Source organism: Loxodonta africana, chromosome 19, assembly GCF_030014295.1.
Source record: "Loxodonta africana isolate mLoxAfr1 chromosome 19, mLoxAfr1.hap2, whole genome shotgun sequence".
In the NCBI taxonomy this organism is placed as follows: Eukaryota; Metazoa; Chordata; class Mammalia; order Proboscidea; family Elephantidae; genus Loxodonta; species Loxodonta africana.
Window position 1 is genome coordinate 31,611,181 of NC_087360.1, and position 13,320 is coordinate 31,624,500.

General features: G+C 44.6%; 1 protein-coding gene across 10 annotated transcripts in view; it reads right to left on the bottom strand.

The window, feature by feature from the left end:
• Positions 1-374: 374 nt before the first annotated feature.
• SGSM1 (small G protein signaling modulator 1) overlaps positions 375-13,320 on the bottom strand; it is a 98,811-nt gene continuing 85,865 nt past the window's right edge. For all 10 annotated transcript variants that reach the window (XM_023559298.2, XM_010598773.3, XM_064272535.1 and 7 more), the window contains 4 exons: positions 10,440-10,549; positions 7,336-7,432; positions 6,115-6,282; positions 375-2,917 (listed from right to left, as the gene is read on the bottom strand). In XM_023559298.2, the coding sequence (XP_023415066.1) occupies positions 2,829-2,917; positions 6,115-6,282; positions 7,336-7,432; positions 10,440-10,549 (464 nt within the window). In that variant the 3' untranslated portion in view covers positions 375-2,828. The remainder of the gene's footprint in view (positions 2,918-6,114; positions 6,283-7,335; positions 7,433-10,439; positions 10,550-13,320) is intronic.

Below are 13,320 nucleotides of genomic sequence, written 5' to 3' on the forward strand. Positions count from 1 at the left end.
CCAGCTGATCACCAGCTGACATAGACACATGAGGAAGTCAGGCTGAGGCCAGAAGAACCTCCTCGCCGAACACAGCCCAGATGGTTGACCCACAGAATTGTAAGCTAAATAAATGGCTGTTTTAAGCCGCTAAGTGTTAGGGTGGTTTGTTCACAGCATTATTTGTGGCAAAAGCTAACGGATACAGGGGGTGAGAAGTGATTCACCTGCCTTGAACTTCCTGGGGAGAAACCAGACAGCTGTCATGAGACTCTGACCTCGTTTGGGTATGGGTCACTGGCGGGCAGACTTCAGAAGCAAACATTTATTTATTCCGAATTAAAACAAACGAAAAAAATCCCCAAAGAAACAAAAAAAAGAACCAGATTCACATCTCCATTTACATATATTTTTTTCTATTTATTGACACAATTCTTCAGTAAACATTGACAAGATATGTTGGCAATACTGAAAAAAGAAGGGCACTCCGTGGACACAGTGACTCCCACGTGTTACATGCCAGGGCACAAGGACACGCACACAGCGTACAGAGACCTGAAGAAGCACAGTGAACAGAATAAATACTAGTATTTCAAATCACAACCACAGAGGCTCTTGGGAACACCAGGAAAGAAGGCTGAGAAGGGGTCTTGTGCTGTGTCTTTTGACCAGTCTGTCAGAAAAATAAAGAAGAACCAGAAGTCTAGGGCCTGGATCTTGCTAAAATAACATTGTCTGTAGAGAACAACTGAATGGCAAAATACATTTCTATCTGGAGGGGCCTTTTACACGTTTTTGCCCCTCTTGGGAAGCTGGGGGAGCAGGATGAGAGAATGTGATTCTAACAGGGGGAACCCTGCTCTCTCCTCTCTTCCTGATTTATTGGGGTGGGATAAGAGGCAGGACCGGCAAAGGCTCCTCAAACTTCAAATGTCCCCTAGGGTGCTCTGTGAAGCAAGGGCAGTTTAGGCCTCTTCCATCCTGCCCCAGAGGCCTTTCTCAGGGTGAGGTCGGGGGTTCAGGTTCAGGTTCAGCTGAAGGGCACTGTGCCCAAGCAAAGAGACCTTCACAAGCACACAGGGCAGGGATATCCCCCAACCTCCTGGTTTGTTCAGGGCTGACACGCCCCTTCTGCAAATACTTCCATGTGCTTTATTTATCTCCTCCCCTCTCCAAAGGAGTCCGTGGATGGTGCAAACGGTTGGAGGATTGAGTCTACCCAGAGGCACCTTGGAAGAAAGGCCTGGCAATGTACTTCCCAAAAGTCAGTCACTGAAAGCCCTATGGAGCACAGTTCTACCCTGACAACACATGGGGTCACCATGAGTCTGAAGAGACCCTACAGTGACTGGTCCCCCTCTCCAAAATCCCAACTGTCATTCTTTGACTGCCCTATAGGTGGCAGGTTTCCTGGGAAGAGCATTCAGCCCTGCCTTGTTTCTGTCTCCCCCAGTTCTGGTGGGTTCTCTGAAAGGAGGGGCCAATAAGACTGCTCTAAAATAGGGACGGGGGGCAGGGTAAACTAGCTAATCTCAGGCCTGTTTGTGGATTGGCGAACCTTCACATGAAGACGTGGAGGGGACTGTTCCCAGACTTAGCCATGACCCTGGCCCCAACCAGCTCCAGCGGCAGATGCTTTCTAAGGAAAATATACAACACACTCTACCCTGGCTTACCTCTGTCTTCTTTTTCCTCCTTTGTCCTGAGTGAGCAAGGGCACTTAGGAAAAAACCTACCTCCCTGATCAAATGGCTTTCACCAACGCACACCTGCAAAGCCTCTGGGACACCAGCCCCGATATGTGGAGAGAGAGACGAGCGGGGAGGGGGATGTGGACTCTGCCCTGCCTGGGTGGGGAGGAGTCACAGGCAGGGCCAGAGAGAGCTGGGGCTATCTCACACCTGCGAGACACTTTTTGAGTTCTATCACCCTTTCTTGAGGAGACAAAAAGTATCCCCTGATATCAGGCAGAGGAGGAAAAATGAGAGAATACAAAAATGGAATTGACTTCAAGAGAGCTGTGTGAGGGATTCCCTGTGCTTTTTGAAGTGTGTGTGTGTCGGGGGGGGGTTGAGTGGGAGGGCACCTCAGAGCACAGGGTGGATTAGCAATAAAGAAAGTGGGGAGGGATATACATCTGTAGCTTCTCCTCTAAGCCAGTGGTTCTCAACTTAGGGTGATTTTGCTCCAAAGGGATCATTTGGCAATGTCTGGAGACATTTTTGGTTATCATGGTTGCAATGGGGGTGCTACCAGCATCTAAGGGGGAAGAGGCTAGGGATGCTGCTCACCATCCTACAATGCATGGGACAGCCCCCACAACAAAGAATCATCCAGCCCCATGTGTCAGTAAAGTGCCAAGTTGGGGAAACCCTCCTCCTAGCCAAGCTTCTAGCAATGTTCCAGAACATTCCCAAAGGCCCCATTCAGAGTAAAGAAGTGGTCCCATAGACCTCTCCTACATCATTTTCTCCAAAAATACCCTCCCCAAGGCTTATCTGACAGAGAGTTTGGAGGAATAGGAGAGAGAAGACGACGAGACCGCTCTGGAGAGCATGAAGGAAGGTGTTTCCCTCACGCATCAACAATCCCCAGCTCCCGGACGGGAGAAGTCCCAGGCTTGGGCGATCTTTGGTCAAATAGGAAAACGTAAGGCTGAACTGAAGGGGCAACCTCTTGCCCCCCACCTGCCTAGAGGCCAAAGTTGGGGTAGTTTCTCTTTGCACAGAAGTTAATGCCCACCCGCGAGATGCCAGGACCTTGCTCCTGGGCAGCACGACGGCCGGGAAGAAAGTGGGCAGAGGGTAGGCAGGTGGCGCCTCAACTGATGCTGCCTGGTGAGGTGCCCCTCACTTGTTCTCAATCAGAGTCTGCACCTTGTACACGAGGTCCCGGGCCAGCTTCAGGACTTGCTTGCTGTTGTGTCGCTCAGCCATTTCTGAAAAAAAGAGCAGAAGGCGAAATCTCATGAGCCTCCTCTCTGTGTCTGGCCTGGGGACACACCTCCAGCCCGTGCAGGGGTGGCTGGCACATCTCCATCACAGAGCAGCTCTGGAAACAGACCTTGGGGAAGGACTGCAGCTCCAGACCTCAGTTTCCTCATCTGTAAAATGTGATCATAACAGTATCTACCTCACAAGGTCACTGTGGAGACCAAGTGGGATGTTGTTGGTACACAGCAGGGGTTTGAAAAAATCTTAGTTCCTCCAGCCCTTCTCCTACAAACAGAATGAGTGACTGGCAACCTTTTAAGGAAACAATGACTGGCATGTAATAGATGCTCAAAGATAGGAAAAGAAGGAAGGTGCAGAGGGAAGGAAAGAGAAAGGAGAGGTGAGGAGGGGAAAAAGCAAAAATGGTGTATATAGCAAGAGCCACAAGAAATGATCAGACCTTCCAACGAGAATAATCCTAAATGTTGACATTTATCATAAAGAAACCATTTAGGAGATGAAAGAGGTGTGCTAAGACCATGGTTCCCAAACTTGTGTCAAGGTACCCCAGAGGGCTTCTGTGGGATATTTTAAAATTTTGAGGGACACACAGTGATTCTGCACATTGGTTGAACACCACATAAACTGCAAACTTGAGTGGCAATCAGTGACATTGTGTCCTGGCAAAGCTAGGTTTTCAGTGGTTGCTGTGATAAAAAGCAAGGACTGTGCAAAAATCGATATGGAAGGAAAAATGAAGGCAGCGGAGTCCAATCTGATTCTTAGGTTTGAGAAGTTATGCAGAGCCCAGCAGACCTACGAATCCCATTTGTGGGTAATTACAGGGACTGAAGAATGAAACAAAAATGTTTTCTTTGGCTTTATGTATATTATTTTTCTCCAATGGCTATTAAGTTGTTAAGTGCTACGGCTGCTAACCAAAGGGTCGGCAGTTCAAATCCGCCAGGCGCTCCTTGGAAACTATGGGGCAGTTCTACTCTGTCCTATAGGGTCGCTATGAGTCGGAATCGACTCGACGGCACTGGGTTTGGTTTTGGTTTTTTGGTGTCAGGAGGGACCAGTCCCTGGAGAAGGACATCGTGTGAAAAAGTGGAAGACCATTGATGAGATGGATTGACATAGTGTCTGCAACGATGGGCTCAAACCTAGTGACAATTGTGAAGATGGCACAGGACCAGGCAACATTTTGTTCGGTTATACATTGGGTCACTAGGAATCAGAATTGACTCTAAGGCACCTAATGACAAGAAGGAAATGAGAAAGTCTGAGAAATTCTGCACTAACATATGCATTGCTTTGTGGTCTCTATCACACCCTCAAACTGGAAACAACCTGGATGCCTAACAAGAAGAGATGGTTTAGTAAATTTAGTAGTTATATTCAGCAGCCTTAAAATGATTATACATTAAGATGTTGTTGTTGTTAGGGGCCGTTGAGTTGCCCCTCACTCATGGTGATTCCATGCACAACGGGATCAGATTGTTGTGATCCATTGGGTTTTCACTGGCTGGTTTTTTGGAAGGAGATTACCAGGCCTTTCGTTCTAGTCTGTCTCAGTCTAGAAGTTCTGCTGATTCATAAAATAATTTTAGAAATATTAAGTGAAAAACAAATACTATACACAACTGGATACTGTAATGGTAACAACAACAAAATATACTTGACTGTGGAAAAGACTGAAAGAAAAAAATTTTTTTCTAGTGAACCCAGTAGATGCAGTGGAGCCCTGGTGGCATAGTAATTAAGAGCTCGGCTGCTCATCAAAAGGTTGGCAGTTCAAATCCACCAGCCTCTTCTTGGAAACCCTATGGGGCAGTTCTACTCTGTCCTATACAGTTGCTATGAGTTGGAACTGACTCGATGGTTCCTAATAACCACCACAACAATGACAGTAGATGCAATGTGGTTTCCTGGATTAGATCCTGGATCAGAAAAAGGAAATGAGTGGAAAAACAAGTGAAATCTAAATAACGTCCGTAGTTTAATTAATAGTAATGTAACAACGTTAACAACGTTAATGTCTTAGTTTTGATAAATCTACCAGAATCATGTAAGACGTTACCATTAGGGGAAGCTGGGTGAAGGGTATTCAAGGTCTCTCTGTGCTATCTTTGCAACTTTCCTGTAAATCTAAAATTATTCCAAAATAAAAGTTTATTTCTTAAAAAACCTAGTAATACTTTGAGCATGAGGTCACAGGTGGCTTCTTTCGTCTGTATTTTTGATTTTTCCAAGACCTTCTTCAGATTTTTATTTTTAAATTGTGATAACAACAGCAATAAAATAAACAAAAAATCCCACTGCGGTCCAGTCGATTCCAACTCATAGTGACCCTATAGGACAGTGTAGAACTCTCCCCTGGGTTTCCAAGACTGTAAATCTTTACATAAGTAGACTGCCACATCTTCCTCCTGCAGAGCAGCTGGTAGGTTCAAACCGCTGACCTTTCGGTTAGCAGCCAAGTGCTTTAACCACTGTACCACCAGGTCTCCTACAATAGCAATAGCTTCCATTTACGGGGTCCCTGTTTGGGTCAGGTTCTATGTGATGAGGTTTGTCCATGTTGTCTCTTTTAATCCTTATAGCTGCCCTGTGAGGGAAGTATCATTAGCACCATTTTATCCGGAGAAATCTGAGGCCCAGAGATGTGAAGCCACTTGCCCAAGGTCACACAACTCCCAAGCAGCAGAGCTGAGATTAGAATTCACATCTGTCTGATTTCAAAGGCTGTGCCTTTTTTTTTTTTTTTTTTTTTGCCTTTCTCATGCCTCTTCAACTGCCTGTCTGTACCTGCTTTTCCTGTCCAGGTCAACCCTCTGAAGTAGACACTGTCACCCTATTTTACAAGTGAGGAAGCAGATGCTTAGAGAGAGGACGTTCAGAGAGGGGAAGTGATGTGGTCATGGGCTCGGGTGGTCAGTGGCAGAGTCAGCCTTTGCCCCTGAGCCTACTTTCAACGCCCAGGCCACCTCTGTCAGGTCTCCAAGAAAAACACATCCTCAGCATGATAAGGAGATTTCAGCTCCTTCGTTTGGAAACGGCCACAAGAAGTGGCCAGAGACCTCCTCCATTCCTTTCACCATGTGTCAATCTGAGCAAATTCCCACCCCTCCCTGAGCCCCAGGAAAGGAGGCCCCCAGAAGCCTACACCCCTCAGATGAGACCCTAATCATGGAAGTACCATTAAAGAATTTGATGATGTCTGTGAAATCCATGTTGTTCTCCAAGATGATGTCGCGGTAGACCTCTACCAGAGCCAGCGCGATGAACAGGACATAGTGGGCGGATGAGACGTGTTTGGCTGCCCAGATGGTCTCCCAGACTGAAAAGACGTCATCATAGATGAGTTCTGCCAAGACACCAACATGGACATGCAAGGGAGAGAATTCAGTGACAGAGCTCACAGTACCGGCCTCCCTCTGCAGAAATCCTAGGCCAGCCCTGCTCCATGCCTCAGCCCTGGTGCAGTGGACAGAGCTCAGTCTGGGAGGCAGAAGATCTAGAATCTGTCATTTGGCAATCAAAAGCCTCGGTTTTCCCCATCTGTAAAATGGGCTATGCAAATCAGATGGTTTGTAAGTTTCTTCCAGCTCTGTGAGTGCAGAAACTGAGCATGTGCAAGTTTCATTTACACCGGCCTGTCACTGCCCTGCTCCCTGACCAGTGTCCCCCACCCTCTGCCTGCTCTGTCTCTACTGACACTCGTGGGGGTATCTCCCTTTTCTCCTGCACACAGATAGAGCTGGCCACTGCCTCTGCATCTAGCAAAGAGACAGAACAGAGCAGTGGGTGAGAGCAAGGCTTCTGATGTCCAGTAAACTGGGTTTGAATCCTGGCTCTACCACTTACTATCAAGATGACCTTGGGCTAGTTACTGCCCTTCCATGAGCCTCTCTTTTCCCATCTGTACATGGGTGATACTGATTTTATAAAGGATCGAAGAGATAATATACAGAAGCAGCTCAGTGCAGTGCCTGGCATTTGGTAAATACCTCCATACATGTTAGATATTATTATTATTAGCATTACTCCAAATGTGCACACAAACAATGTACTGTTACACATTATTTCTAAGTCATGTAGAAAACACACGATAACTAACCACTTCTCCATGGGCTTTAGAGTTCCTGGTTTCTGATAAGCAGCATAATAGAGCAGAAGGGAGCTGAGATTTGGGAGAATAGAGAAGAGGGCTTGACCATTCCTAGCTCTGAATTGAATTCTTCTAAGCCTAGTTTCCTCATCCATAAAGTGGGAATCATAATGTCGTTGCAAGATAAGGTACGTAAGGCGATGATCAGAACTCAATAAACTCAATAAATGGCCTCGCCTCTAAGGGATCTTCCCTCTTAGATCCAGCTACAAAGACTTGGAGGATGAGGCCCCATTAAGAAATCTGTACCTCGCTTGAAATCCAGCAGGAACCAGCGGTAGCAGAAGTAGAAGTGGGTGTAGTCCCCGTTCTGATGCATCAGCTCGAAGAGCTCCGAGTCCAGGATCTGTCAGAGGAAGGAAAGGTTGGCATTGGCCTCCTGGGAAAAGGATGGTCCATCCCTATACCAGCATGCCATACAGCCCTTAACAACCAGTGGAGGTAAAAAATGGACTAAGCAGACTTCCTGGAGCCACTGAGGCTGGATGGACCCCCAAAACTCCTGCCCTGAGATAAACTTTAAACGTTAAACCTTAAACCGAAACTATCCCCTGAAGTCTTTTTTGAACCAAGAATATAGTTTATCTTAATGCGTATGTCTACCTTGAGCATGGTGCTCTCTTAAAGGATTATCTATGTGAGATCTGACAACAGCAATTTGAAAGGTTAGATGAGAAGCTTAAGAGGCAGTGAGTCTAAGGCAATGGTGGTGGAACAATTTGGAGAAGGATGATGAGAATGGTTGGACGATTTGAAGAACGTAATCAATGTCACTGAGTAGTACAAGTAGAAATTGTTGAAATGGTATATGACTGTGTATTTTCACTAAAAAAAAAAAAAAGGCGGGGAGGGGGGGAACTAAGGATTTGAATGGACATTTCTCCAAGGAAGACCTACAAATGGCCAAACAAGCACATGAAAAGATGCCCAACATCACTAACCATCAGCAAAATGCAAGGCAAAAATCACAATGTGATACTAGTACACACCCGCTACTGCCGCATAGCTTGGCTTATCCCAAGATACAATCCAAATATCCGTCAATGGCAGAACAGATAAACAAACGGGGTTAAGTTCATGTGATGGATCTAAGTAAATGACCGCTATGTCACAGCATACATGATTTGTAGTAATGTAATACGGAATGAAAAACAAAGCAAGTAGCAGGAAAATACATATAATATGATTCCATCCATATCAAGTTCAAAAGCAAAACAAAGCAATATGTCGCTTAGCTTATAAATGTGTGTAGTAAAGCTATAAAGAAAACAAAAGAATGATAAATACAAAATTCAGGAGAGTGGTAACCTGTAACAGGGAGAGAATGACATACATTATTACACTTTACAGGATTCACATATTTCATAGGTCTTCTTTTTAAATTCACTCAATATCTAATATAATGGTTGAAAAAACAGACACAGAGCCTGCCCCCCCTCACTCTGCATAGCCAAACAACTGCCCCTCCCTGACCCAGCAGAGGAGTGAAATGGTAAAATAGACTATCTTTGGACTGGAGAACACCAGAAGGAAGTATCACACAGAAAACTGGTTATTAAGGGAAAGTTTAAGTACTGATTGTTGAGAAGCCTGAGACTTCTTCTCCTGCCAAAAAACAAACAAACCCACTGCCATCAAGTCAATTCTGACTCATAGCAATCCCACGTGTTACAGCATAGAACTGCTCCGCAGTGTTTTCTTGCCTGTAATCTTTTACAAAGCAGATCACCAGGTCTTTCTTCCACAGCACTGCAGGCTGGGTGTGAACCTCCAACATTTAGGTTAATAGTTGAGTGTAAACCGTTCGCACCATCTGGGGGCTTTTCTTTCCCAACCAGGCTCCCAGAAAATGGATTATACCCCACTGGCAGTTTCTGGAAGTATCCTCTTCTAAGGAATCTGACCAGTCCAAGAGAAAAGACCCAAATGTACTGACACCGGAGGGTCCCACACGAGACAGTCTAGCCAGATCACTCCACAGAAAAGAGCACAAGGGATACGCCCCACCTACATGCACAGAGATCTTCCAATTTCCATTTAGGTTCCTACTTGTAAATATATAAACAGGTGGCCAGGGAGCAACCGGACATGTGCAGAAAGCCTCTGACAGGAAAGAAAGAGGCCAAGCAAAAAGCAACTTGAAGGAAACAGACAATGCAAAGAAAAGGAAAAGCCAACAAATATTACCAATAGCCTCAGAGAGATGAGAGAAGAAATTACATTCATAAAACAAAAATGATGTGCTAAAAAGAAAGAAAGAAAAAGATGCTTCTGGAAATTAAAATATGATAGTATATATTAGTGGTTTACCAGGGGTGGAAGGGTGGAAAAGGGGGAGTTTGTGTTTGGGGGTGCAGAGTCGATGTTAATGGTGGTGGAATATCTTGGAAAAGGACAGTGGTAATGGTGGCACAACGTGAAAAATGTAATCAGTGGCACGGAATTGTAAATACGGAAGTTGTACTGGCAAACGTTTTGGTGTGCATATTTTCACCACAATAAAAAATAAATGATAGTGGAAGTTAGAACTCAAGATTAGGTTCAAAAATTAAAATCGTGGAAACTTCCCAGGAGGTTGAACAAAATGACTCTTAAAAAAAAAAAAAAGATGGAAACCACTACACGGATGAACCTTGAAAACATGATACTAAATGAAAGTCAGTCACAAAGGACCATGTACTGTGTGATTCCATTCGTATGAAATGCCCAGAACAAGCAAATCCATAGACAGGAACGTGCTACTACCATTATCCCTCTATATAAGTAAACCAAGCTTGGTGAGATGAAGGCACATGCCTGAGGCCATACAACTAGTGAGTGGCAGAAAGCTCCCTGGGTAGCACAAGCACTTTGCACTCAAAAAGGTTGGCAGTTTGATCCCACCCAGTGGCACCGGAGAAGAAAGGCCTGGTCATCTGCCTCCATCGAGATCACTGTTGTTGTCTTGTGCCATCAAATTGATTCCAACTCATAGTGTTACAGAGTAGAACTGCCCATAGGGTTTTCTTGCTGTAATCTTTAAGGAAACAGATCACCAGGCCTTTCTTCCACACAGCCTCTGGGTTTGAACCGCCGACCTTTTGGTTACCAGACAAGTGCAAGTGCTTAACTGTTTGAGCCTTAGAGCCAAGAAAAGCCTATGGAGCAAGTTCTTTGTAACACATGGGGTTGCCATGTGTTGGAACTGACTCAACAGCAGTGGGTTTGGTTTTGGGTTTTGTGAGAGTTTTTTTTGGAGTAGTAAAAAGAGGATTCAAACCCAGGTTGGCTCCAAATTACACAACATTACAGCACTGAACTATACCTATTGTCTCTCAGAAAAGTCCCAGCAAGGACTAGGCACCGAGTCGTACCTGGATCAGCGACCTCATGTTGGCGAAATGCGTGTCCATGGCGCCCCCGTGGGGGAAGTTCTGGTTCATTCTCTTCATTAGCTCTGTGAAGCAGCTGAAGGCAAGGGCCTCTGGTGGAAAGGACACAAGAGAAACGGTCAGCTGTGCCACTCCCTAAGGGACCAGTACCTTCCAAAGCGATGATCTAATGCCCAGTGCTGGCTTGCAAAACCTACAACCAAGTGAGGAAATCATGGAAAATGGAGTGCCAAGTGTGTACTCCATTTCAAGGGATGCTCCAATATAAAATTAACTGTACTTCCCACCTCAGAGGTGTTGAAACATTCTTTCTTTTAGGAAATGACAGTAATAGGAGATGCTTTCTCTTTAAAGATATCTACTTGCTACAATAAAAGCTGACAATGTTTTATTGGTCTCAGGCTTTAATATTATTATTATTTTTTTTAATAACTTTTATTAAACTTCAAGTGAACGTTTACAAATCCAATCAGTCTGTCACATATAAGTTTACATACATCTCACTCCCTACTCCCACTTGCTCTCCCCCTCTTGAGTCAGCCCTTTCAGTCTCTCCTTTCTTGACAATTTTGCCTGCTTCCCTCTCTCTCTATCCTCCCATCTCCCCTCCAGACAAGAGTTGCCAACACAATCTCAAGTGTCCACCTGATATAATTAGCTCACTCTTCATCAGCGTCTCTCTCCCACCCGCTGACCAGTCCCTTTCATGTCTGATGAGTTGTCTTCGGGGATGGTTCCTGTCCTGTGTCAACAGAAGGTCTGGGGAGCATGGCCGCCGGGATTCCTCAAGTCTCAGTCAGACCATTAAGTTTGGTCTTTTTATGAGAATTTGGGGTCTGCATCCCACTGATCTCCTGCTCCCTCAGGGGTCCTCTGCTGTGCTCCCTGTCAGGGCAGTCATCGATTGTGGCCGGGCACCAACTAGTTCTTCTGGTCTCAGGATGATGTAGGTCTCTGGTTCATGTGGCCCTTTCTGTCTCTTGGGCTCTTAGTTGTCGTGTGGCCTTGGTGTTCTTCATTTTCCTTTGCTCCAGGTGGGTTGAGACCAATTGATGCATCTTAGATGGCCGCTTGTTAGCATTTAAGACCCCAGACACCACATTTCAAAGTGGGATGCAGGATGTTTTCATAATAGAATTATTTTGCCAATTGACTTAGAAGTCCCCGCAAACCATGTTCCCCAGACCCCCGCGCTTGCTCCGCTGACCTTTGAAGCATTCATTTTATCCCGGAAACTTCTTTGCTTTTGGTCCAGTCCAATTGAGCTGACCTTCCATGTATTGAGTGTTGTCTTTCCCTTCACCTAAAGCAGTTCTTATCTACTGATTAATCAATAAAAAACCCTCTCCCACCCTCCCTCCCTCCCCGCCTCGTAACCACAAAAGTATGTGTTCTTCTCAGGTTTACTATTTCTCAAGATCTTATAATAGTGGTCTTATACAATATTTGTCCTTTTGCCTCTGACTAATTTCGCTTAGCATAATGCCTTCCAGGTTCCTCCATGTTATGAAATGTTTCAGAGATTCGTCACTGTTCTTTATCGATGCGTAGTATTCCATTGTGTGAATATACCACAATTTATTTACCCATTCATCTGTTGATGGACACCTTGGTTGCTTCCAACTTTTTGCTATTGTAAACAGAGCTGCAATAAACATGGGTGTGCATATATCTGTTTGTATGAAGGCTCTTGTATCTCTAGGGTATATTCCTAGGAGTGGGATTTCTGGGTTGTATGGTAGTTCTATTTCTAACTGTTTAAGATAACGCCAGATAGATTTCCAAAGTGGTTGTACCATTTTACATTCCCACCAGCAGTGTATGAGAGTTCCAATCCCTCCGCAGCCTCTCCAACATTTATTATTTTGTGTTTTTTGGATTAATGCCAGCCTTGCTGGTGTGAGATGGAATCTCATCGTAGTTTTAATTTGCATTTCTCTAATGGCTAATGATCGAGAGCATTTTCTCATGTATCTGTTGGCTGCCTGAATATCTTCTTTAGTGAAATGTGTGTTCATATCCTTTGCCCACTTCTTGATTGGGTTGTTTGTCTTTTTGTGGTTGAGTTTTGACAGAATCATGTAGATTTTAGAGATCAGGCGCTGGTCGGAGATGTCATAGCTGAAAATTCTTTCCCAATCTGTAGGTGGTCTTTTTACTCTTTTGGTGAAGTCTTTAGATGAGCATAGGTGTTTGATTTTTAGGAGCTCCCAGTTATCGGGTTTCTCTTCATCATTTTTGGTAATGTTTTGTATTCTGTTTATACCTTGTATTAGGGCTCCTAGGGTTGTCCCAATTTTTTCTTCCATGATCTTTATCGTTTTAGTCTTTATGTTTAGGTCTTTGATCCACTTGGAGTTAGTTTTTGTGCATGGTGTGAGGTATGGGTCCTGTTTCATTTTTTTGCAAATGGATATCCAGTTATGCCAGCACCATTTGTTAAAAAGGCTATCTTTTCCCCAGTTAATTGACACTGGTCCTTTGTCAAATATCAGCTGCTCATACGTGGATGGATCTATGTCTGGGTTCTCAATTCTGTTCCATTGGTCTATGTGCCTGTTGTTGTACCAGTACCAGGCTGTTTTGACTACTGTGGCTGTATAATAGGTTCTGAAGTCAGGTAAGGTGAGGCCTCCCACTTTCTTCTTCTTTTTCAGTAGTGCTTTGCTTATCCGGGGCTTCTTTCCCTTCCATATGAAATTGGTGATTTGTTTCTCTATCCCCTTAAAATATGACATTGGAATTTGGATCGGAAGTGCGTTAAATGTATAGATGGCTTTTGGTAGAATAGACATTTTTACTATATTAAGTCTTCCTATCCATGAGCAAGGTATGTTTTTCCACTTAAGTATGTCCTTTTGAA